The sequence below is a fragment of the Ruditapes philippinarum genome, unplaced genomic scaffold (assembly GCF_026571515.1).
Source record: "Ruditapes philippinarum isolate M1 unplaced genomic scaffold, ASM2657151v2 ctg2689_1_1_1_1, whole genome shotgun sequence".
Lineage (NCBI taxonomy): Eukaryota > Metazoa > Mollusca > Bivalvia > Venerida > Veneridae > Ruditapes > Ruditapes philippinarum.
This window is the reverse complement of record NW_026862955.1, coordinates 9,990-35,580: the sequence shown is the minus strand read 5'-3', so window position 1 is coordinate 35,580 and position 25,591 is coordinate 9,990. Positions and strand designations below refer to the sequence as shown.

Here is a 25,591-nt window from a genome sequence, read left to right as displayed (position 1 = left end):
AACACGCCTATTGGGCTATTCCAGAAAATATCCGCACCCCCCCCCCCCTATGGAAGAGGTCTGAGATGAAACCCCCCCCCCAGGACAAACACTTAAAGGTTCCCCCTTGGACAACATAATGTAAACAGTTTTACTCAAAATGACCCCCTTGGACGACCTTTAATGTAAAAGATTTTTGCCCAAAATAATACAATAGACAACTAGGGAAGAGACTTTTGATCAAAATGCTGCCCATGGACAACCTATCCCGTCCCTAGATTTGCCACTACTTGCCAGCTATTTCCACTGAAAAGGGTGGCATTAAGTGTAAAAAGGGTGAAATTAACTGGAAAATGACAAAATTCCACTCTTTTTCCACTGTAGTGGCAAAATTACCACCAAACGCCACTATCCTTTGGTGGCATTTAGGTGGCATTGAGTGGAAATTTGAACATAGACTTTTTTCATGGTGGCAAAAAGGTGGAAATTGGTGAAAAATGAAACTTAGTTTATTTTGAAGGTGGAAAATGAGTGGCTTTTAGTGGAAAAGTGAAACTCTAACTATTTTCTGGGTGGCAAATTAGTGGAAAAAAACTTAGAAAATTTTGTGAATAACTTTTAGTCGAAAAGGGAAAGGGAAAACTGAGAAATGATTGTGCATTGCAGGGTTTAAAAGATTTATTTAAGTTAAAGCTCCAAACTGAAATAAATCTGTTTCTAGGTTTTATCAAAGCATCAAGTGAACTTTTTATCAAAAATAGAATAAATTAAAGTTGAACAGTTTGAAAATTTATCAGAAACTCGTATTTCTTAAAAATCTTTTATATGCAATACTAGAATGCCATGAACACAATTCTGATACAAAATCACTGCCCATAATGGTATGATAATTCCAGCTGTAAAGTAGCAGGAAAAGACACTGAAATTGGACGTAAAATCACTTTTCCAGGCGTAAAACACACATAATTAATTAAGAGCAAGAAAAATTAGAAAAGTATGGGGTTACTTTATTTTCCATTTTTTCTTTCTTTTTTTCAGTACTTTTCTTTAGGGATGTAAAGTTTGACTTAAAGTCAAAAATGCTATGTTCCATTCTATGCTTGTAAAATAAAATTACTGCTGTAAAAGTGTACTTAGCTTTTTTAGTTGCAATCTGTACATTAAAAAGTTGAAATGTTCTTCAATGACCAGAAAATTCATTTTTCTGCATAAAGTTTGTTGTTAAAATCTGCTATGATATTTAATGTCAATCTTGAATAAAGTTTGACTTTGGTCTTTTCTTCTAATAAAGATTGGTCTCTTTAATATTATTTTAAACTGATATCTGGTGAGTTAACTTACACTTTTTATGTAATGCTTACAATAATTTAAGTGAAAAATGCAAAGGGCAATAACTCCAAAAGTATGCAAAAGAGTTATGGTTCTTAAACACAGCACATGACTCACAAAGATCTTTATCTCAAATATCTCAGATCTAAATCTCATATTTCAAATTAATATCTCCAATACTTTTTAAGCTTGTAACTTTTAATTCAGAACAAAAATTAAGCATGGAGAAGTACAAAATGGCAATTAACCCCAAATCATGCAATAAAGAGTTATGGTTCCTAGGCCTTGTACTTCTCATCAATGAGATTTAGTTATATGTGGAGTTTAAAATTATTGTATCAAACATTTTTTTTGTACTATGCTTTGCAGATTAAAACTTACAAAGGGCAATAACTCCATAACTTTGCAGGAGAGAGTTATGTATTTAAAAGAAGAAAAAAAACATGAATCAAACTTGTTAAAAATAATATTTAAATGCAATTTAATACATATACATAACAAGAGCTGTCTGTAGGACAACACGCTCGACTATTCTTAGTGCTTGATAGTAAAAGAGCCTTGATAATGTTAATTTTTTTAAGTTCACAAAAGGGCAATTTTTTTTTTTTATAAATTCATGTTATAGGCCTTACAGAGAGTCTAATTATACAGTATTGGCTTGACTATTCGGAAGGTAATGTCACAAGGGTGTTTTATTGAGTATAATAATACTAATTACCTATCAGATTACATAAATTTGACAGACAAGGTACAAAGGCTTGTTATTAAGATGTTTTATCAAGTAAATCACTGCTTTATTATTATGAATGCATAAAATTGTCCCAAAAAAGGCACAAACCCTTCAGTAGTTATTGAGATAACAGCTTACAAACAAAACTTTACCATGAATTTCTAAGTTGAAAAAGGGGAGAAAAATCAGCCTAAATGCAAGATAGAATTATGGATCTTTGTCAGTGACCTACAATTATGACCCTAAATGCATATGTGAAGTTTTAAATAAATATCTGTAATAGTTATTGAGATATGTAAAACTTGCATGTAAACATTAACCAAGATACTTAGTAGAAAAGGGGATATGAATCAGCCTTAATGCAAGATAGAGTTATGGAACTTGGTCAGTGACATACAATTATGACCCTCCAATTATGACCCTAAGTGCATGTGTAAAGTTTCAAGTAAATATCTTTGAAGACCTTTAACCTCAACTAAAATTTCTAAGTTTCAAAGGGGCAAATAATTCTGCAAATATTGCAGGCAGAGTTATGCAATTTTGCAAACTGATGTACATTGTTACTATAAAAAAGTATTTTACATTTCAATTGAATATCTAAAGCAATAAATGAGATATTTGACTTTACAAAAAAACTTTAACCAAAATTTCAAAGTTCCAAAGGGGCAGAATTCTGTCAATATTGTAGGCAGAGTTATCCAACTTGTCAATCTGATGTACCTTGTTACTATAAATAAGTATTGTAAGTTTCAATTGAATATCTCAAGCAATAATTGAGATATTTGACTTTACAAAAAACTTTAACCAAAATTTCTAAGTTAAAAAGGGGCATAATTCTGTCAATATTGTAGGCAGAGTTATCCAACTTGTCAATCTGATGTACCTTGTTACTATAAATAAGTATTGTAAGTTTCAATTGAATATCTCAAGTAATAATTGAGATATTTGACTTTACAAAAACTTTTACGAAAATTTCTAAGTTAAAAAGGGGCATAATTCTGTCAATATTGTAGGCAGAGTTATCCAACTTGTCAATCTGATGTACCTTGTTACTATAAATAAGTATTGTAAGTTTCAATTGAATATCTCAAGTAATAATTGAGATATTTGACTTTACAAAAAACTTTAACCAACGCAGACGCCGACGCGGACGCTGACGCCGACGCCGGGGCGACTACAATAGCTCTCATATTCTTCGAATAGTCGAGCTAAAAATAGATCAGCCTTCAAGATAATGAAGCAGTGTGCTTGCTTATTAAACATACACAATATAGTATGCCTTTCAGAGGCTTTAAATCTATTGTAAAAATAATTGTGTGAAAAGTAAATGGCTAATAATTCCTGATAATTTCTTATAATCAGGATAAGTAAATACTAGCTAGTAAATACTGCATCCTCTAAGATTTAACAACAAGGCATACAACACAGATCTGATAAAACTACTGCTCTCTTATCTAGTAATCTCTGCATGGGGGTTAATAGTTTACTCAAGCTGACAAGACTGTTCCATTTGATTATTTTGGGAGAGGCAACATTATACATGTTATATGTAGAATCTGTGTTAAAATAGCATGCTAAATTATCTTTCAAAAACTTATTTCTACTCAATCTATTTAGGTATTAGACATAGTTTATACATTCAAATGAATGTAAAAATAAAATGATGGGTGCTATGGTTTCTGAATAATCCCTCCCAGTTTAAAATTATAATGGAACTTTCCAGTTGTACGGTTGTTAAGTTCAAAGGAATTGAGGTCAGTTAAAGCTTGCAAACACAAAGGAAATGATTGGTATTGTAGAAATTCTGGAGATATTATTTTGTTTAAAATGTATGGGTGCATATTTTTGTGCCCCCACGTTAGTGGCGGGCATTTAGATTTACCCTTGTCCGTCCGTCCGTCCGTTCACTTTTGTGTCGCACGTAACTCAAAAAGTTTTTGACCTAGAGTCATGAAACTTTACAGGAATGTTGATCAGCATGTGTAGTTGTGCACCTGGGTATTTTCGTCTTGATATTTTTAGTATTTTCAGAGTTATTTCCCTTGACTTAGTGCAATTTTGCAATTTTCAACTTGTGTCACATGTAACTCAAAAAGTATTTGACCTAGAGTCATGAAACTTTACAGGAATGTTGATCAGCATGTGTTGTTGTGCACCTGGGTATTTTTGTCTGGATATTTTTAGTATTTTCAGAGTTATTGCCCTTGACTTAGTAAAATTTTGCAATTTTCAACTTGTGTCGCATGTAACTCAAAAAGTATTTGACCTAGAGTCATGAAACTTTACAGGAATATTGATCAGCATGTGCAGTTGTGCACCAGGTATTTTCGTCTGGATTTATTTAGTACTTTTAGAGCTATTGCCCTTCACTTAGAAAATTTTTGCAATTTTCAACTTGTGTCGCCAGTTACTCAAAAAGGATTTGACATATTCATTAAACCTTACGGGCAGGTTGCTAAGCATATTTAGATTTGCACCTGGGGTTTCGCTTGTGGATTTATCCAGTATTTGTAGAGTTATTTCCCTTGACTTAGTAAAAAGATTGACAGAACAGTGGCGCGGTGGGGGCACCCGTGTCCTATGGACACATTTCTAGTTGATTTCTCAAAGAATACATTAAAAGTCTTATTAGTGTGGCAAATAGAAATGAGAAGTTTTAACTGAAGTGTGAATGTGTAGATTATAACATTAGACAAGGAGATAAATAGCAGAATCATTCCAAGTAAAAAGTTTCAGGTAAGCAACTTTTACATATAACATTTATTATTATTTTTGCAGAAACTATTAAGTTTTTTAACAGTAAAAATATGAAGTGGTATTGTATAAAATTATGTTTTAAATTTGTTATGGTTGTAACTGGACTAAAAAAGAAAGCTGAATTTACATATAAAGAATGTAGGAATGCAAAGAATGTAGGAAGAGCTTCATCATTTCATAAATACAGTATGTTTGAGAAAATTTATCATCAATCAAACTATAGATAACCAGGTACCTATTACTACAACTTTCATGCTGTAAACATATTTCCTTGTGTGTCACATGTGAAGCAGATCAACAGTAACTGTTTTAATAGTAAGCTTCATTCCTTCATTGTTGTAATTCAGCTTTCATAGTGCAGTAGATATATAACCATAACTAGACAGTCTAGAGTAACAAGCTGTTAGGAGAATGACAGTTCATAACAGAAACATTAAATAAGAATTATTCTTTTGGAGACACAAAGCAATGAGGAGCAGCCTGGAGCAACACACTTGTTCTTCAGTGGCTTTACAAAGGTATCTTGTTAATTCAAAGTTATTTTAGAATTGATAGGAAAGAAGTGTCACAGTACCCAATAAGACACTTTTCAGTTCTTCATAAATATAGCTATTATGCACTATTTACAAACCTACTTTTATTCAAACTCTTTATGACACTTTAATTTGCATTTACAATTAGTTTTACAAATTTTAAAGTTTTTGTACACCTAAGTTTGAAAATTTTGTCAAATATTTATCCTGATGAAGGTTCGTTAAGAACTGAAACTGGAAGATTATTAAATTACTTAACCTGCACTGATGTTGTATTTCTTAATTTCTTTCTTATTTTAAAATTTTGGAGTTGTATACATATACCATGTTTCATTTTCTGTCTTTACTTATTGGATATTGATAATTATATTTTAGGACCAAGTGATGGCAGAACTGAGGCAATATGCCTCACATGAGAAAGGTACAACAAGGCTCATCAGAATGCTATTCAATATAGAGGAGATTAAAGGCGGCTCATTGTTTGGTATGAGAAAATGGAACAGAGAGTCTGATGCCAGACCTGTTTGTGCAGACAAGACAAAACTCAAGTTCTTGAAAGGTAACTAATGAACTGAATGAAAATATCATTTTTGATTCTGCGTATATTTTCTGCCTTGGAGTATTAATAAATAAGAAAAGTTTTATTCTTCCACGTTTGCAATGCTGTTTTGTTAAGGTTTTAATCATTACTATGCACACAACTTGAATATAGAAATATCCAATAGTCATGTAAACAAGAGGGCCATGATCGCTCACCTGACACAACCGCATCCAAGCAATGTCTTAAACAAGCATCATGACCAAGTTTGATGACAACTGAGTCAAACATGTGACCTCTAGTGTGTTATAAAGATTTTTCCATATTTGGGCAATGTGACCTAATTTTTGACCAGACACGACCCATATTCAAACTTGACCTAGAAATCATTAAAACAACCTTCCTTACAAATTTCCGGAATATTTGGATGAAAACTGCAGCCCCTAATGTGTTGACAAGCTTTTCTATTTTTAGCTCCTGTGACCTAGTTTTTGACCAGAGATGACCCATCTTCCAACTTGCCTTAGATATCATCAAAACAACCTTCTTGACAAATTTCCAGAATGTTTGGATGAAAACTGCAGCCCCTAGAGTGTTAACAAGCTTTTTCTATTCTTAGCTCCTGTGACCTAGTTTTTGACCGGAAATGACCCATCTTTGAACTTGATTTAGATATCATCAAAATAACTTTCCTGACAAATTTCCAGAATATTTGGATGAAAACTGTAGCCACTAGAGTGTTATCAAGCTTTTTCTATTTTTAGCTCCTGTGACCTAGTTTTTGACCGGAGATGACCCATCTTCGAACTTGATCTAGAAATCATCAAAACAACTTTCCTGACAAATTTCCAGAATATTTGGATGAAAACTGCAGGCACAAGAGTGTTAACAAGCTTTTTCTATTTTTAGCTCCTGTGACCTAGTTTTTGACCGGAGATGACCCATCTTCGAACTTGATCTAGAAATCATCAAAACAACCTTCCTGACAAATTTCCAGAATATTTGGATGAAAACTGCAGCCTTTAGAGTGTTAACAAGCTTTTTCTATTTTTAGCTCCTGTGACCTAGTTTTTGACCCGAGATAACCCATCTTCGAATTCGATCTGTATTTCATTGAGACAAACATTCTGACAAAGTTTGATGATGATCCAATCAAAACTGTGACTCCTAGACTGTTACCAACCCAATTGTTAGAGTGTTAACAAGCTTTTTCTATTTTTAGCTCCTGTGACCTAGTTTTTGACCGGAGATGACCCATCTTCGAACTTGACCTAGATATCATTAAAACAACCTTCCTGACAAATTTCTAGAATATTTGGATGAAAACTGCAGCCTCTAGAGTGTTAACAAGCTTTTTCTATTTTTAGCTCCTGTGACCTAGTTATTGACCCGAGATAACCCATCTTCGAACTCGATCTGTATTTCATTGAGACAAACATTCTGACAAAGTTTGATGATGATCCAATCAAAACTGTGACTGCTAGACTGTTAACAACCCAATTGTTGACGACGCACAATGTACAACAGACGACGACGGACGCCGGACAAAGCCCCATCACTATACCTCACCTTGACCACTTCGTGGTCAGGTGAGCTAAAAATTAATGTAAGCTTATGTTTTCCATTATTGTAACAATTATTCATAATATTTTTTTGTTTTAGATTGTGCGCTGGAAAAGTGGCTGACAACCCAAAGGACTGAAATCCATAGGGTGATTCTGCACCTCCTCAAACCGTCCAGGAATAGAAAGATAAACTGAAGATAATAAATGGACTAATGTGTTGCTATTTTTTGAGACAATTATTTCATATGGAGACATTAAAAAGGATTATTTTTAAAATTTGTTTGTTTCTCTTTTAGGGTACAGGGTGGCTTAAGCAGTTTCCAGCTATTGCCATCCACAAGGTGGAAAATTTCTGAAAGGGTGAAAATAGGTGGCATTTAGTGGAAACTGAATTTGCCACTTTGTGGTGGAAAAATGGTTGAAAAGTGTCTAAATACTCCACCAACTTTCCACCCTAATGGTGGCAAAAGGTGGAAATAAGTGGCATTTGGTGGAAAATGAGTTAGCCACTCAATGGTGGCATAATGGTGGAAATTCGTCTAAATACTCCACCATCTTTCCACCCTGATGGTGGCAATTAGTGGACACAAGTGGCATGTAGTGGAAAATGAGTTTGCCACCCTAAGGTGGCATAATGGTAAAAGTTTGTCTTAATACTCCAACAACTTTCCACTCATTGGTGGCATTAAGTGTAAACAAGAGGGCCATGATGGCCCTGAGGTCGCTAACCTGTATATAGCCGCCCCCCGGGCCAATTTTTACCCAAGGGCTTTTATTTGTTTATTTGAACAGACTTGGTAGACACCCATACATAAGAAGATGTTTCATGCTAAACATCAAAGTTCTAGCTCATTGGGTTTTTTAAAAGAAGATTTTTTAAGTTTTTACTATACACATATAGTTAAAAACAATGACACCCCTGGGGCAGGGCAAGTTTTGACCCCCAGGCTTTTATTTGAACAAACTAGATATTTACTAAAAGATGTTTCATGCTTAATATCTAAACTCTAGCTATTTGTCTTTTTTCAAAGAAGATTTTTAAGTTTTTTCTATACACAAAAAAGGCAAATCAATGACCCCCGGGGCAGGGCCAATTTTGACCCCGGGGTTTTTATTTGAACAAACTTTGTAGACACTGATTAGAATATGTTTCATGCTAAATATATGAACTCTAGCTATATGGGTTTTTTCAAAGAAGATTTTTAAGTTTTTGCCATACACAAATAAGGAAAATCAATGACCCCCGGGGCTGGGACAATTTTGACCCCAGGGCTTTTATTTGAACAAACTTGGTAGACACCCATTAGAACATGATTCATTCTAAATATCTTAGCTCTAGCTCTTTGGGTTCTTTAAAAGAAGATTTTTAAGTTTTTACTATATGCATAATTAGGGAAAATCAATGACCCCCTGGGACGGGGCCAATTTTGACCCCAGGGCTTTTATTTGAACAAACTTTGTAGACACTCACTAGAAGATGTTTCATGCCAAATATCTTAGCTCTAGCTCTTTGGGTTCTTTAAAAGAAGATTTTTTAAGTTTTTACTATATGCATATAGGGAAAATCTATGACCCCCTGGGGCAGGGGCCAATTTTGACCCCAGGGCTTTTATTTGAACAAACTTGGTAGACACTCACTAGAAGATGATTCATGCCAAATATCTTAGCTCTAGCTCTTTGGGTTCTTTAAAAGAAGATTTTTTAAGTTTTTACTATATGCATATAGGGAAAATCTATGACCCCCTGGGGCGGGGCCAATTTTGACCCCAGGGCTTTTATTTGAACAAACTTGGTAGACACTCACTAGAAGATGTTTCATGCCAAATACCTTAGCTCTAGCTCATTGGGTTCTTTAAAAGAAGAATTTTTAAGTTTTTACTATATGCATATAGGGAAACTCAATGACCCCCTGGGGCGGGGCCAATTTTGACCCCAGGGCTTTTATTTGAACAAACTTTGTAGACACTCACTAGAAGATGTTACATGCCAAATATCTAAGCTCTAGCTCTTAGGGTTGTTTAAAAGAAGATATTTAAAGATTTTTCTTTCGGTTGCCATGGCAACCAGAGTTCTGCATGGAATTAAATTCTTTGAACAATTTTGAAAGGTGACCACCTAAGGAACATTCCTGTGAAGTTTGGATGAAATTGGCTCAGTGGTTAATGAGGAGATGTTATTTAAAGTAAAAGTTTACGGACGGACGACGGACGGACGACGAACGGACGGACGCCGGATGAACGCCGGACGAAAAGCGATCACAAAAGCTCACCCTGTCACAATTGGTGGAAAATTGTCTAAATGCTCCACAATTGAAATGGGTGGCATTTAAGTGGCGGGACGGGATGGAAGAGACTTTTGCTCAAAATAACCCCCCTTGGACAAAAATGTTCAATATCCACCATTGACAAACTACTGAAATTGACTCCCTAGGACATCTTCCATAGTTATATTACTTATAAAAATAGACCCCTGGAAAAACTATGGAAGAGACGTCTGCTCCAAATAAGCCCCCTTGGACAAAAACATTCAATATCCACCCTCGGACAAGCTACTGAAATTGACACCCTAGTACATCTTCCATAGGTATATTACTTCTAATAAAAGACCCCCCTGGACAACCTATGGAAGAGACGTCTGCTCCAAATAAGTCCCCTTGGACAAAGACATTCAATATCCACCCTCCGACAAGCTTCTGAAATTGACCCCCTATGACATGTTCCATAACACTAATATAGACCCCTCTGCACACCCTATAGTAGAGACTTTGATCAAAATGACCTCCCTTGAACAAAAAGTTTTAATATCCCCCAAGCCCCTTGGACAAACTACCAAATTAACCCCCCTACGACATCTGTCATATGTCAACGTTTTAGGATCTGATTATCAGCAATAGGTTGTCACCTTCTCATATCCTTTTAAACAGGCAATCAGCGGCGAGCTTTCATAATCTTTAAAGCCATGTCAGGTTTCTTTTTTTATCTACTGGAAAATCAATTTTGAGTGATTTGGAAAACAAACATGGCGTTGTGCATATAGCCTGCAGACCCTGTAAACTGCCAAAACAATATTGACCATTAAAAATTGAGTCTATTATTTCCAGTTTATTTGTTTCATATTACTTCAATCATTCTTTTTCTAACAAAAATACAGTCATGTAAAGCTAAATTCTTGGGAAATCCTTAGTAAGGATATATCATATCTGAGCTTTAGTAAGATTGTTCATAGGTATAATGCTAATAAAGACCCCTTGGACAACCTATTAAATGAAATAGCCTCCCTTGGACAAAAAAGCTTTTGATGCCCCCTAGGACAAACTATGACATATCTTGTAAAATTATAAAACACTTTTTAACACAATGAACAACTTTTGCAAAACATCATGTCTGTTTATAATTTTTACTTCCATAGACACATTTTGGGAGTAACTTATGCTAAAAAAAAGACCCATACAATTCAGTCTAGCCAAGTTCAGATCATACCCTTTATTACATGACGATAAGGAAGGAAAATTATAGTGATATTAAGCCCATTTATTTGAGTTCACAGGCAAAAGTCAAGAAAACTTTACATTTAGCAATAATTGTTTTTAATTATGTACATTACTTCCCAAATTATCCAGATATAACTAATCCACATGACGGTCCTCCTGGGCTCCTTGCTGCTAGTTCTTGTTGCTGGGTCATGTGGGGTTGCGTTCATTGAACACCGCCTTTCCTTGTTGATATTGTCTATTATATTTCATTAAAAACTCTATAGAAATCCTTTAAAATGTCTTGATTGATAAAAATATTGGGACAGTGTTTTTTAATTCAAAGGTAGCTTATAATTATATTTTAACAGATTTATCTCAAGCTTGACCATTCCAAAAATAGTAGGACTATTCTACTCACCCGGATGTCAGAATTAGTGTAACAATTTGGTTACAGTTTTACGTGCAATATCATATCCCATGAACCACTTACGATATTTGCTTGTACTTCACACACTCATTTAAGAGCATATTATAAGGTCACTTTCAAGGCCCATAACTCTTGCATGGAATTAAACAGAATTTTAGCCCTTTTTGAACTTAAAAAATCCTTGGTATAAGTTTTGCTTGCAACTTCAATCTTCAAAACTACTAAAGGTATTCAATTGAAACTTAAGTTAATTCATATTTTATAGTCATTTTCCAAGGCCTGTAACTCTAGCATGGATTTTGACTGAATTATGGTCCTTTTTGAACATTTATTTAAGTGTTTCTTACAACATTATTCTTCAAAACAACTAAAGATATTAACTTCAACTTCATACATGCTTGCAGGATCATAAACAATGGTCACTATCCAAGGCCAGTAACTCTATTATGGGTTTTGACTAAATTATGGTTCTTTTTGAACCTTTATAAATGTTGCTTACAACATTATTTTCTTCAAAAGAACTAAAGGTATTCACTTTAAACTTCATACATGCTTGCAGAATCATAAATAATGGTCACTATCCAAGGCAGGTAACTCTAGCATGGATTTTTACTAAATTATGGTCCTTTTTGAACGTAAATAAGTGTTTCTTACAATATTCTTCTTCAAAACAACTAAACATATTAACTTTAAACTTCATACAAGTTTTCGGGATCATAAATAAAGGTCACTATCCAAGGCCCGTAACTCTAGCATGGATTTTGACTTAATTATGGTCCTTCTTTAACGTTTATAAGTGTTGCTTGCAGGATCATATATAATGGTCACTATCCAAGGCCCGTAACTCTAGCATGGATTTTGAATTATTAAATTATGGTCCTATTTGAACGTTTATAAGTGTTTCTTACCATATTATTCTTCAAAACAACTAAAGGATTATCAACTTTAAACTTCATTCATGTTTGCAGGATCAAAAATAAAGGTCACTATCCAAGGCCCGTAACTCTAGCATGGATTTTGACTAAATTATGGTCCTTCTTTAACGTTTATAAGTGTTGCTTACAACATTATTCTTCAAAACAACTAAAGGTATTCACCTTAAACTTCATACAAGTTTTGGGGATCATAAATAAAAGTAACTATCCAAGGCAGGTAATTCTAGCATGTATTTGACTAAATTATGGTCCTTTTTGAACGTTAATAAGTGTTGCTTACATAACTATTCTTCAAAACAACTACTGGTCGTGGACCATCAACCTGACACTTTTTGAACATTATTCCATACAGAAAATAATTGAAAGCTAGAGATCTGAGATTTTGACACAGTACAGCTAGGTTCTTCTAATAAACAAACAAATTTGTTTATTTTTGATTGATTATAATATATTTTTTATATTGACTCTTTTATCTGAGGCTCATCAAGGAGGGTATCAAAACTACCAAAATTGTCCACACTACAGCACCATGTGTCCGGACAGATATACAATGGCACTAATTTATAGGGATGGCAACCTATACCAAAATCAATACTCGAGTACTCGGTCATTTTTCCGATCTAGTACTCGGTTACTCGGATGATTGCCAGTGATCTTCAAAGTTTATCACACAATATCAATACCGTCTGCATGCTACTTTCGTTTTCTATTTAAATTCATAGAATTCTGTAGATAGTAAATAGAACTGCACAGGAGACAAATTAATTATAATTAAATCAACAACATAATATTTTACAAGTTCTAATTGGCGGCAACAAAAGTTTTTAACCTGGTCTAAATACTAGTTACCTTTATTCTTACATTCATGATAGCAATTGGCCCTTTGTTGTTTTCAAAACAGTTAGTTCGGCTACACAATTACAGGTAATTAAATATCATTTAAGAGGCTGGATGACATAAGCAACACAGGTGCGCATGTCAAACTGTTGATCACCTCGTTAAATTTATGATATCATTTTCGCACCTCTGCAAGAATGTTTCAAATGCATTTAATGGGTATTTATGAAGATACATTCTTATTCCCAAATTTCTGAACTAATTGGATACACCAATCTTTCTAAATCACAAAAAAAATTAGAAAATATATATTTTTCTGAGTAATCGAATATCTATTTTGTTAACTGATATTCAGATGTTCGATCTAGTACTCGGTTAACCGGTAACTCGTTGCCATCCCTACTAATTTAATTCAGATAAAAGCTTGGGTGTTTTGATTTTTGTTTTTAACATGATATACAATATTTCAGCAACAAATGCTGAAATTTTGAATATTCTATTGTTTACTCTGCAAATGATTAAAGCTGGTATATGAGACCAGGCATTGCTTTCTTATTTACCATTTATAATGGTTGAAATAAATTGCTAGCCCCAAATGTTATTTCATAATTTAAGTCTACATTTCGTGTCCGCTGCATAACTTTTAAACTACTGAATTTTTTTCTGAAATAACTTGGCACAAGTTATTACCATATTGAGGCTATGTGCAAAGCGCAATAATTGGGTTGCCATCCCCAATGTCAAGGTCACACTTAAAGGTCAGGGGTTAAAAGGTGTACAATTTGTGTCCGCTACATAACTTTAAAACCGTTGTAAAGTTTTTTAACATCCTGACAGCCAAGTGTTTTTTATTCTATAACATGACTGATGTTTAATTGATATAAAACCTGCTTTTTTATTAATTTTTTTTTTTTTTGGGGGGGGGGGGGGTTGAAGAGAAAGGACATAAGTGATGACTTCTCAATTTAGAAAAAATTGAGGGATTATTTTCACATGACAGGTATAACAAGAGCTGTCGGTAGGACAGCACGCTCGACTATTCTAAGTGCTTGATAGTAAAAGAGCCTTGATAATGTTGATTTTTTTAAGATCACAAAAGGTCTAATTTTTTAAAAATAAATTCATGTTATAGGCCTTAGAGAGAGTCTACTTATACAGTATTGGCTTGACTATTCGGAAGGTAATGTCACAAGGTTGTTTTATTGAGTATAATAATACTAATTACCTATGAATACATAAATTTGACAGAAAAGGTACAAAGGCTTCTAATTAAGATGTTTTATCAAGTAAATCACTGCTTTATTATTATGAATGCATAAAATTGTCCCAAAAAAGGCACAAACCCTTCAGTAGTAATTGAGATAACAGCTTACAAGCAAAACTTTACCATGAATTTCTAAGTTGAAAAAGGTGAGAAAAATCAGCCTAAATGCAAGATAGAATTATGGATCTTTGTCAGTGACCTACAATTATGACCCTAAATGCATATGTGAAGTTTTAAATAAATATCTTTAATAGTTATTGAGATATGTAAAACTTGCATGTAAACATTTACCATAAACATTAAGAGACAAAGTAGAAAAGGGGATGTGAATCAGCCTTAATGCAAGATAGAGTTATGGAACTTGGTCAGTGACATACAATTATGACCCTCCAATTATGACCCTAAGTGCATGTGTAAAGTTTCAAGTAAATATCTTTGAAGACCTTTAACCTTTAACCAAAATTTCTAAGTTTCAAAGGGGCAAATAATTCTTCAAATTTTGCAGGCAGAGTTATGCAATTTTGCAAACTGATGTACATTGTTACTATAAACAAGAGGGCCATGATGGCCCTGAGGTCGCTCACCTGTATATAGCCCCCCCCCCGGGCCAATTTTTACCCAAGGGCTTTTATTTGAACAGACTTGGTAGACACTCATAAGAAGATGTTTCATGCTAAACATCTAAGTTCTAGCTCATTGGGTTTTTTAAAAGAAGATTTTTTAAGTTTTTAATATACACATATAGTTAAAAATAATGACACCCCTGGGGCAGGGCCAGTTTTGACCCCCGGGCTTTTATTTGAACAAACTTTGTAGATATTTACTTAAAGATGTTTCATGTATAATATCTAAACTCAAGCTATTTGGGTTTTTTTCAAAGAAGATTTTTAAGTTTTTGCTATACATGTACACATATAAGGAAAATCAATGACCCCCGGGGCGAGGCCAGTTTTGACCCCAGGGCTTTTATTTGAAAATACTTGGTAGACACCCATTAGAACATGTTTCATGCTAAATATCTTAGCTCTAGCTCTTTGAGTTCTTTAAAAGAAGATTTTTTAAGTTTTTACTTATAATATGCATATAGGGAAAATCAATGACCCCCTGGGGCGGGGCCAATTTTGACCCCAGGGCTTTTATTTGAACAAACTTGGTAGACACTCATTAGAAGATGTTTCATGCTAAATATCTTAGCTCTAGCTCTTTGGGTTCTTTAAAAGAAGATTTTTAAGTTTTTACTATATGCACATAGGGAAAATCTATGACCCCCTGGGACGGGGCCAATTTTAACCCCAGGGCTTTTATTTGAACAAACTTGGTAGACATTCACTAGAAGATGTTTCATGCCAAATATCTAAGCTCTAGCTCTTACGGTTCTTTAAAAGAAGATTTTTTAAGTTTTTACTATATACATATAGGGAAAATCAATGACCCCCTGGGGCGGGGCCAATTTTGACCCCAGGGCTTTTATTTGAACAAACTTGGTAGACACTCATTAGAACATGTTTCATGCTAAATATCTTAGCTCTAGCTCTTTGGGTTCTTTAAAAGAAGATTTTTTAAGTTTTTACTATATGCATATAGGGAAAATCAATGACCCCCTGGGGCGGGGCCAATTTTGACCCCAGGGCTTTTATTTGAACAAACTTGGTAGACACCCATTAGAAGATGTTTCATGCTAAATATCTTAGCTCTAGCTCTATGGGTTCTTTAAAAGAAGATTTTTTAAGTTTTTACTATATGCATATAGGGAAAATCAATGACCCCCTGGGGCGGGGCCAATTTTGACCCCAAGGCTTTTATTTGAACAAACTTGGTAGACACCCATTAGAAGATGTTTCATGCTAAATATCTTAGCTCTAGCTCTATGGGTTCTTTAAAAGAAGATATTTTAAGTTTTTACTATATGCATATAGGGAAAATCAATGACCCCCTGGGGCGGGGCCAATTTTGACCCCAGGGCTTTTATTTGAACAAACTTTGTAGACACTCACTAGAAGATGTTTCATGCCAAATATCTAAGCTCTAGCTCTTTGGGTTTTTTAAAAGAAGATATTTAAAGTTTTTTCTTTTGATTGCCATGGCAACCAGAGTTCTGCATGGAATTAAATTCTTTGAACAATTTTTAAAGGTGACCACCAAAGAGACATTCCTGTGAAGTTTGGATGAAATTGGCTTAGTGGTTTATGAGGAGATGTCATTTAAAGTAAAAGTTTACGGACGGACGGACGGACGACGGACGGACGGACGACGGACGAAAAGCGATCACAAAAGCTCACCCTGTCACTTTGTGACAGGTGAGCTAAAAAGTATTTTAAATTTCAATTGAATATCTCAAGCAATAATTGAGATATTTGACTTTACAAAAAAACTTTAACCAAAATTTGTAAGTTCCAAAGGGGCATAATTCTGTCAATATTGTAGGCAGAGTTATCCAACTTGTCAATCTGATGTACCTTGTTACTATTAATAAGTATTGTAAGTTTCAATTGAATATCTCAAGCAATAATTGAGATATTTGACTTTACAAAAAACTTTAACCAAAATTTCCAAGTTAAAAAGGGGCATAATTCTGTCAATATTGTAGGCAGAGTTATCCAAATTGTCAATCTAATGTACCTTGTTACTATAAATAAGTATTGTAAGTTTCAATTGAATATGTCAAGTAATGATTGAGATATATGACTTTACAAAAAACTTTAACCAACGCAGACGCCGACGCGGACGCTGACGCCAACGCTGACGCCGACGCCGGGGCGACTACAATAGCTCTCATATTCTTCGAATAGTCGAGCTAAAAAGGTTTAAATAAGATTGTTTCAATATCGAATATTGTATATTAACTTGATATTGAATGAAAAACTTTAATCATCGGCCTTTTACATTTTTATGCTCCCCGAAAAATTTCGGGGGAGCATATAGTCGCCGCCTTGTCCGTCCGTCTGTCCGTCCGTCCGTCCGTCCCCTTTTCTTGTCCGGGACATAACTTTGAAACAACAGGAGGTATCAACATGAAACTTTGTAGGTAGATAGATCTCATTGAGTAGGTGTGCAGTGCACAAGAACCATAACTCTGCCTTGCCTAATTTTTGAATTATTCCTCTTTGTTTATTTTTACACTTTGAAGTTTGACCGGGACATAACTCTAAAAGTATAAGAGGTATCAACATGAAACTTTGTAGGTAGATAGATCTCATTGAGTAGGTGTGCAGTGCACAAGAACCGTAACTCTGCCTTGCCTAATTTTTGGATTATTCCCCTTTGTTTATTTTTACACTTTGAAGTTTGTCCGGGACATAACTCTAAAAGTATAAGAGGTATCAACATGAAACTTTGTAGGTAGATAGATCTCAATGAGTAGGTGTGCAGTGCACAAGAACCGTAACTCTGCCTTGCCTAATTTTTGGATTATTCCCCTTTGTTTATTTTTACACTTTGAAGTTTGTCCGGGGCATAACTCTAAAAGTATAAGAGGTATCAACATGAACTTTGTAGGTAGATAGATCTCATTGAGTAGGTGTGCAGTGCACAAGAACCGTAACTCTGCCTTGCCTAATTTTTGAATTATCCCCCTTTGTTTATTTTACACTTTGAAGTTTGTCCGGGACATAACTCTAAAAGTATAAGAGGTATCAGCATGAAACTTTGTAGGCACAGAGCCGACATGTGACCTTATTCATCTCTATTAATCGAGATGATATCTCTTTGCCACGTAGCAAACGATGACTATGTCGCGTGAACGAGAATAAAAATCCAAAGAAATAGATAAAAAAATGTATGCCATCTTTTTATCGCACCTGAAATTGATTAAAATGCACATATCAGTACTGTACATGATATAACCCCTCCAAAGTAACGACACTAATAGACAAAAATGATAGATATTTAAAAAATAAAAACTGCTATTTTCTTTCGTTAAATGTTGCCATTTTGTCAAAAGGGTTTTCCCTTTTAAAAAATTGTTTATCATTTGCTTGCATGGTACTCTTACCATTATTGCAGTTTTTGCCTTCGTATCCAGCAACACATTCGCATTCATATGCATTAACTAGATCTTTACAGGTACCACCATTCTTGCATGGATCGGTTGAGCATTCATTGATATCTGGAAATGGTATGATAAATTTCATCATAAAATATGATACAATAGATTAAATATTCAACTATTTTCATTTTCATTAAGTTTAGTACCTACATGTAAGTAGAAATATCAAAATTAAAAGCTAGCAAATCTTTGATTAAAATCAATATTGTTTTAGATAAGGCAGAGTTTTGTCTGTTGCCATATTATAACCGAATAGATTTGATATCTGATAAAATTGGCATACCAGCATCCTATTTTTGTATTAGTCTGAACGCGTGAAAAATTAACTAATCAAAAAAGTTGAAATGTTAAAAAGAGCTTGTTGTAAAATACTTGAAAATGTATCAATACTTGTTTTGAAACGAAAAAAAATCCACAAACCTTAGAATGGCATGACCAATATTTCTTTTAAACTAAAACACAAGCAGGTCATATTACAGTCGCAACTGTAGGAACTCAACACTATAACAGGTTACCAATGTTACTGATTTATCTTATAGGATGTTTTACCTGTTTGGCAATTGGTTCCTTCATATCCATTCACGCAAGCACATTTATAACCATTTACTAAATCTGTACAACTTCCGCCATTTTGACAAGGGTTGTTTTCACAGTCATTTATATCTTAAAATGCAAAAGAATCGTTAAAGTATTTACCAAATTTTAGCTATAAAAACATTCTGTCGTTCAATTAACTTTAAGAAAAAGTACTTTTTATTATTTTTTGTTACTGTATTGCTACTTAATAATACAGCATAATGGAACTTTATTTTATTTGTATATAACTATAATGAAAGAGACGCTAATAAAAACTTCTTTAAGTCGTACAAGACCATTTTGAGACAAATCGTACTACATAATTATACAATACATTATTTCTAATTTCACCAGGTATTAAAAAAACGTTCTGAACAATATATTTCAGAATTAAGTGTATTATCAATTACAGGTAAATGAAATTTACCTATTTCACAGTTAATACCATCATAGCCATCAACACAATGACATATCCGTGTATTTATTTTATTCTCACACGTTCCTTTATTTTCACATGGGTTCTCTTCACAATTGTCTACAACTGGGATATAATTTAACAACACAATTTTAATAGTATAGGTGCTCAACAGATAAGTTGCAACGTACTTACAATATTTGTTTAATGATATAAATACACATTGTTTCTGAAAACTTTGAACTTCACACAAAAGTTAATGTTAAACATCTACATAATACGTATGACTAAGTATACGAAACAGAGAAAACCCAAACAATTTATTGTTCCTCTATATTAACGATAACTTTAAAAATATTGAAACATTTTAGTAATTTAAAGACATAACTGAATTAGAAAGGAAGTACCAGCAGAACAATTGACTCCAAAATATCCAGCCAAGCATGTGCAGGTATATCCATTGACAAGGTCTGTGCAAATACCTCCGTTGATACATGGATTAGTCATGCAGTCATCTATATCTAAAATGTCAGATATTTCTTGAGTATATCAGTGTTACAAGTATAGGGTGTTTATGTTAGATATTGCTTGAAAGAAACGCACAAATAACATTAAATTAAATAAGCGTTTTAGTTAAGCCTTTTTTACCGATTAATTAACATGGACATGAACACGTAGAGGACTTTTATTTGTTTTGCATGTAAGATCGAAATATATTCACGGATTTAATATTTGCACAAGTGGCGTAGCCACGAGCAAACATATAATAGCTGGTGTTCACAGTGAAATATATTTCAATCTTACATGCAAAACAAATGTTCTATTTATTTCATGATTTGTTACTGTTTTTAGGTCATTTGTATTTGTTTTGCCGCGTAACGTCATGCGTTCTTCGTGACATTATCACATCATGACGCCATCGTACTAATGTTAAGTTCTGTTTAGTTCTGTAAAAATCGACGTTTGTTACAAATTTAAATCTCCTTATTGCTCGAGTTTTAAAAGATGATATTGTACGAACTCCGGGATGTAACACTTCAAAAATTCGCAGGGTACTAAAGTCATAGAATAATTTGGTTGCATTCTAGCAGACTTTCAGGATTGTTGTATGATCAAACACGTTTTGAGATATACATGACAAGTTGAAAAATGCAAATTTTTACTTATTCAAGGGCATTTATTCTGACAAAGCAGAATTAATCCATAGCAAAAACACCCGGTGAATAACTTCACATGCATATCAACATTACTGTAAAGTTTCATGACTATAAGTCAAACATTTGTTAGATATACACGACAAAAGATTGTTTATTCACTTAGTCAATGGCATTAACTCTGGAAATACTGCATAAATCCACAACCGAAACCCCTGTTGCACAATAACACATGCTGAGCAACATTTCTGTTAAGTTTCATGACCCTGGGTCAAATACTTTTTCAGCTACCTGTGGCACAAGTTGAAAATTGTTAATTTTACTAAGTCAAGAGTAATAACTCTACAAATACGGAATTAATCCACACGCAAACACCTATGTGCACAACTACACATGCTGACCAATAGCCCTATAAACACTAGGTCAAATATCTTTTGAGCTAGTGCGACGCAAATGAGAACGGACACCCGGTGGACGGACGGACAAGGTTTAATCTGCATGCCCCCGCCCCGCCCCCCTATAGCGGGGACACAAAATTGCATAGGTTTGACAAGTCTGCTCATGAATGAAAATATATAATCAAATCTCCGTTCCTTTTAATATACGTTATATATTCAGCTCAATAATGTCTTTATGAGTAATTATTGGAGATACATTACGCCAACTTAATATAAACTAATTACATGTAAATATTGCGGACAGTGTAGACGTAGAAAATAAAGTGGAGATATTTTAGATTAATTTTAAAGGAATCTGAACTGTATTAATATAGTATTGTGAATAGATTATATATAGTTTGAAGATTTTTATAGAACTGTGTTTATACAATTGTAAAACACTAGATTATTGACTTGTGTTATTCTTGTGTTATGCTCAACCAAAACAGATTTCAAATTTTCACCGAGCGGGGAATACGTGGGGAGCAGAAAAAGGATAACTTGGAATTTACCAGGCAAGATTTTATTGACAGCTCAGTTGATAACAAACTTTTACATATGTTCGATGAATTAAAATTTATTAGAAACGAGCAAGTGAGCTGTAGTAGAAGTCTTGTAGATTTCAAAAAATATCTCGTACAAGTAGACTAGAAAATTGGACAGGTAATCAGTGTCACAAACTTACAAACAGAACTTTTAAAAGCAGTAGCGTACAAGTCAATAGACTTAGAGGCCCGATCAAGACGAAACAACCTTATCTTCAGGGGTATTGTTGAGACGAGAGATGAAGATTGTTTCACGATTATATCAGATTTTCTTGAATCAAAACTGGATATAGACCCGAGAGACTTGTACATGGCCAGGGCACACAGGCTGGGAAAAAGTTCAAGGTAAAAAGTTTAGTAAAAGGCCAATAATCGTGAACTTTAGAGACTTTGGTGATATAAACTATATAATGAGTAGAGTAAACAGATTGAAAAACTATACTGGATTTTCTGTTGATTACGACTATCCAAAGTAAATTCAATCCGCAAGATCCCGACACCGTACCGAACACCCACGATCAAAAGTATCTATAGTATTCCCAGCAAAATTGATAGCAGACCGCGGTCGGCTGATTCATGATGAATTTCCCAATTGGAATTTATACGTAAATTACGACAGAATGACATATATAAGTGAAATTGGCCAAACAACATTTACGCATCAAATGCAGGATCAACCGCGCCCTTCTGTAGTTCAAGTACCTACAAATGATACACCAGCGCAGTACAATACATGATACATAGTTAACCCAATAACGAGTTACCCCCCGCCTGGATACGCCCCATTCATGAGTGGACAGCAATTTTCGCTCACTGATAAAAGTGGGTCACATTACACAAACGGTAAACTCGGGATGCAGCAAATTGATCAAATTAGCAATAACAAGAATAATAACAGTACCGGAGTATTAAATATGCCGAATGATGATAATACGGGTTTTGCGCACTTGTTAAATGCAAGCAGTTGTCAAGGAAGTGAGACTCAAAGCGTAAATGGGTCACCAAACCGTTGTGAGCAGACACAACATATTGTGAACTCGGAGCATGGGAACCATTTCGGAGGTATGCCTGCTTTGTTAAGAAATACTTCTGAAATCTTAGTGCAAAATGCTAGTTTAGTGTCCGAAAATGTCAGCCTAGTTGAAAATAATACCCACTCTCAAAATCAGTGTAATTTTTTATAAGTGCAATCATCATACAATATGAGTTCAGATAGTCAAACATATGCCAAAGTGGTAGAAGGTAGTGGATCACATATATCACGTACAAAAGAGCGTACTTTGCGACGAAAACATTCCGCAAGCCCATATAGACGCGATTTGACAGCTGTCAGAAATGGGAATTTCCCTGTTTCTAATAATAGAAGCGACAATAACACGGCTGCTCAAAAGCGCGTGCGCGGGGTTAAAGGGTAGGACGGAGCGGAGAAGATCACAGTTCGTTGCGCGTATATGAACATTAACGGATTATGTAGTAAAAGACTGATAAATTTAAATCTGACTATATAAAGGAAATTTTTTAGTAATAATGATTGTATTTTATTTACAGAAACATGGACAGATGTATTATCAAATTTACATGTTGATGGTTTCGAATATTTTGTTTTAAATAGAACTGACATTAAACGTTCAGCGAAACGTAATTCAGGCGGTTTTATAATTTATTTAAGAAATAATTTAGTCACAGATGATACTTTAGTTTTTACCTCACAAGACGATATTATTTGGGTTAAAATTTCTAAGATGAAGTTGGGGACAGATAGATACTTTTTTATTGGGTTATGCTATGTGATTTTAGATGACAGCAGCCGACAATCTATGAATGAGAGTAATATTTTTGATAGGTTAATTGACTCAGTTATATATGTTGAAAGTATGTCAGAAATCGAAAATTATTATGCTATTTTTGGAGACTTTAATGCACGTACATACTTTATCTGATTATGTGGAAAATGATACTATGAGTGATTTTAATATTGATTATTTGCCTGAAGGGTACCAGTCTGATATTGATATGCAGAGGTTTTCAGAAGATAAGGGTCATGTTAACAATAACAGTACGCTTCTGCTAGATTTTTGTAGGCAAACAAGTTACAGATTTGTTAATGGTAGAAAAGGAAACGATAATATGATGATGAAATATACTTTTGCAAGTAACAGAGGACGTAGTGTGGTGGATTATTTATTATGCAAGCGAAATATGTTTGATAATATTTCTATGTTTTATATTGATTTACCAAATATTGTATCGGATCATTGTTTATTGTCAGTTACATATTCATTTGACTATATAACGGAAAATAATTGTGATATTTGTGATTAAAACGATTTTGAGAGTATAAATCATAAGTATGTATGGAAACACGATTTAAAAAATACATATATTGAGAATTTAGAGAGCGACAACAGCTTAAGAGATTTACGTGATTTAACGAGCAATATAATAGCTAGAACGTCACATGATGATATCAATAATTGTATACATGTTTTTGAAGGCATTTTTAATAAAGTAGCCTCCCCTTTTGTTAAAAACATTTGATCAGATAAAACAGTTATGTTAACTCTGAAAGCACGCAGCCCTGGTTTAACGAAGAATATTTTGAATGTTTTTTTATATATATGTCTTAATCAATACAGAATGAATCAAAACGAGTGTACGAGAGTAAATATGGTAAAAGCCATGTCAGATTAGAAGTCAATCATTACAAAAAGTAGATACAATTACGATAAAGAAAAAACAAATAAATTGTTAAGTAATAGACACAAAAATGCACGTTTATATTGGAATATGTTGAAAGAGGCTGCGGGTATTAAACGGTCTAATATATCAATGTCGATGTTTGAGAAGTATTTAAAAGCTGTTAACAATCCAGATGATAGTTATTTTTCACCTGGTGAAGATGTTATATATTTTATTAAAAGATATGAAAATGATGAATTTAAAATCATGTTCAATGAATTAAACACGTGTATATCTGTTACTGAAATTACAACAGCCATTAAACAACTAAAAAATAATAGGTCAGGGGGGTCCAGATTGTTTGATAAATGAGTTTTTTACTACAGGCAAAGATGCTTTGAAGAAAGTGTTTTATATATTGTTGAACAAGATTTTTGAAATTGGTTATTTTCCGGCAAGGTGGTCTGAAGGCTTTGTGATTCCACTGCATAAAAAGGGAAGTGTAAACAATGTGGATAATTATCGTGGTATAACACTTTTAAGCAGTCTTGGTAAACTCTTTACACGGATTATAAATAATAGGTTGAAACTTTGGGCCGAAAACTATAATGTATATATAGAAGCACAGGCAGGATTTAGGGCGAATATGAGCACTGAAGATAATATTTTTGTACTTAAGGTAGACCATGGGTAATGCATTACCTCCACTTTGAAGAGTATTCAAATAGGCTAAAATCACTTGCAAACTACATTGAAATTGAGGGGCGTGGGTTCAAACCCCAGAAGGGGCAACGTTTTTTTCTTTCTTTTTTTTTCTTTTGTACATTATTTATGTATCAAAAAGGGTTTGATTTAAATTATATAATTATTGTAGGTATCTATTTGCTAAATAATGCCAAAATTTATAGCAAATATGACACCAGATATTTTCAAAATTTAATAAAATAAAAACCACACGGTAAAAGTATTTTATATTTCGCATGATCAACCAATATACCTTTAAGAAAATTTAGGCAAACTTTGAAAACAGCCCCTCATTATGGAAAATTTTAGGAATATTTTAAATAAGGCATTTTAGATATGGAAATGGTAAAATAAGTGTTAAAGTTGGTGGGGTAGGGTAACATTTTTATACATATTCAAAACATTTTGTTTAGAAACAAACATTTTGCTTGTGTAATTTGTTATTTGAATGCTATTATTGTTTCTTAACAATGGGCAATAGAAAAACATTTTTTATAATGATGATATTACAGATTATTTAGAGTTTCCTCATTTCTGAAAATAAGCCCTTCTAATGGCAAAGTCTTAGTTCAGAAATATATCCATAACTCATAAACTACACGGTAAATTTTATTTAAATTTTGCATACAG

At 33.8% G+C, this 25,591-nt stretch overlaps 1 protein-coding gene across 1 annotated transcript; it reads right to left on the bottom strand.

The window, feature by feature from the left end:
• Positions 1-15,441: 15,441 nt before the first annotated feature.
• LOC132720735 (fibropellin-1-like) lies at positions 15,442-23,284 on the bottom strand. Its single transcript, XM_060704928.1, has 5 exons — positions 22,696-23,284; positions 19,810-19,923; positions 19,415-19,528; positions 18,961-19,074; positions 15,442-18,471 (listed from the first exon to the last, which is right to left on the bottom strand). Exons 1-5 carry the CDS (start codon positions 22,844-22,846, stop codon positions 18,269-18,271), a joined length of 696 nt encoding a protein of 231 aa, XP_060560911.1. The 5' UTR covers positions 22,847-23,284; the 3' UTR covers positions 15,442-18,268.
• Between the last annotated feature and the right edge of the window lie 2,307 nt (positions 23,285-25,591).

Coding starts and splice junctions, on each gene's coding strand:
- LOC132720735 (XM_060704928.1), bottom strand. CDS start 22,846: ATGGGCTTGCGGAATGTTTTCGTCGCAAAGTACGCTCTTTTGTACGTG. Junction 19,075..19,414: donor TGGTATTAACTGTGAAATAG/GTAAATTTCATT, acceptor TTGCATTTTAAG/ATATAAATGACTGTGAAAAC. Junction 18,472..18,960: donor AGGAACCAATTGCCAAACAG/GTAAAACATCCT, acceptor TACCATTTCCAG/ATATCAATGAATGCTCAACC.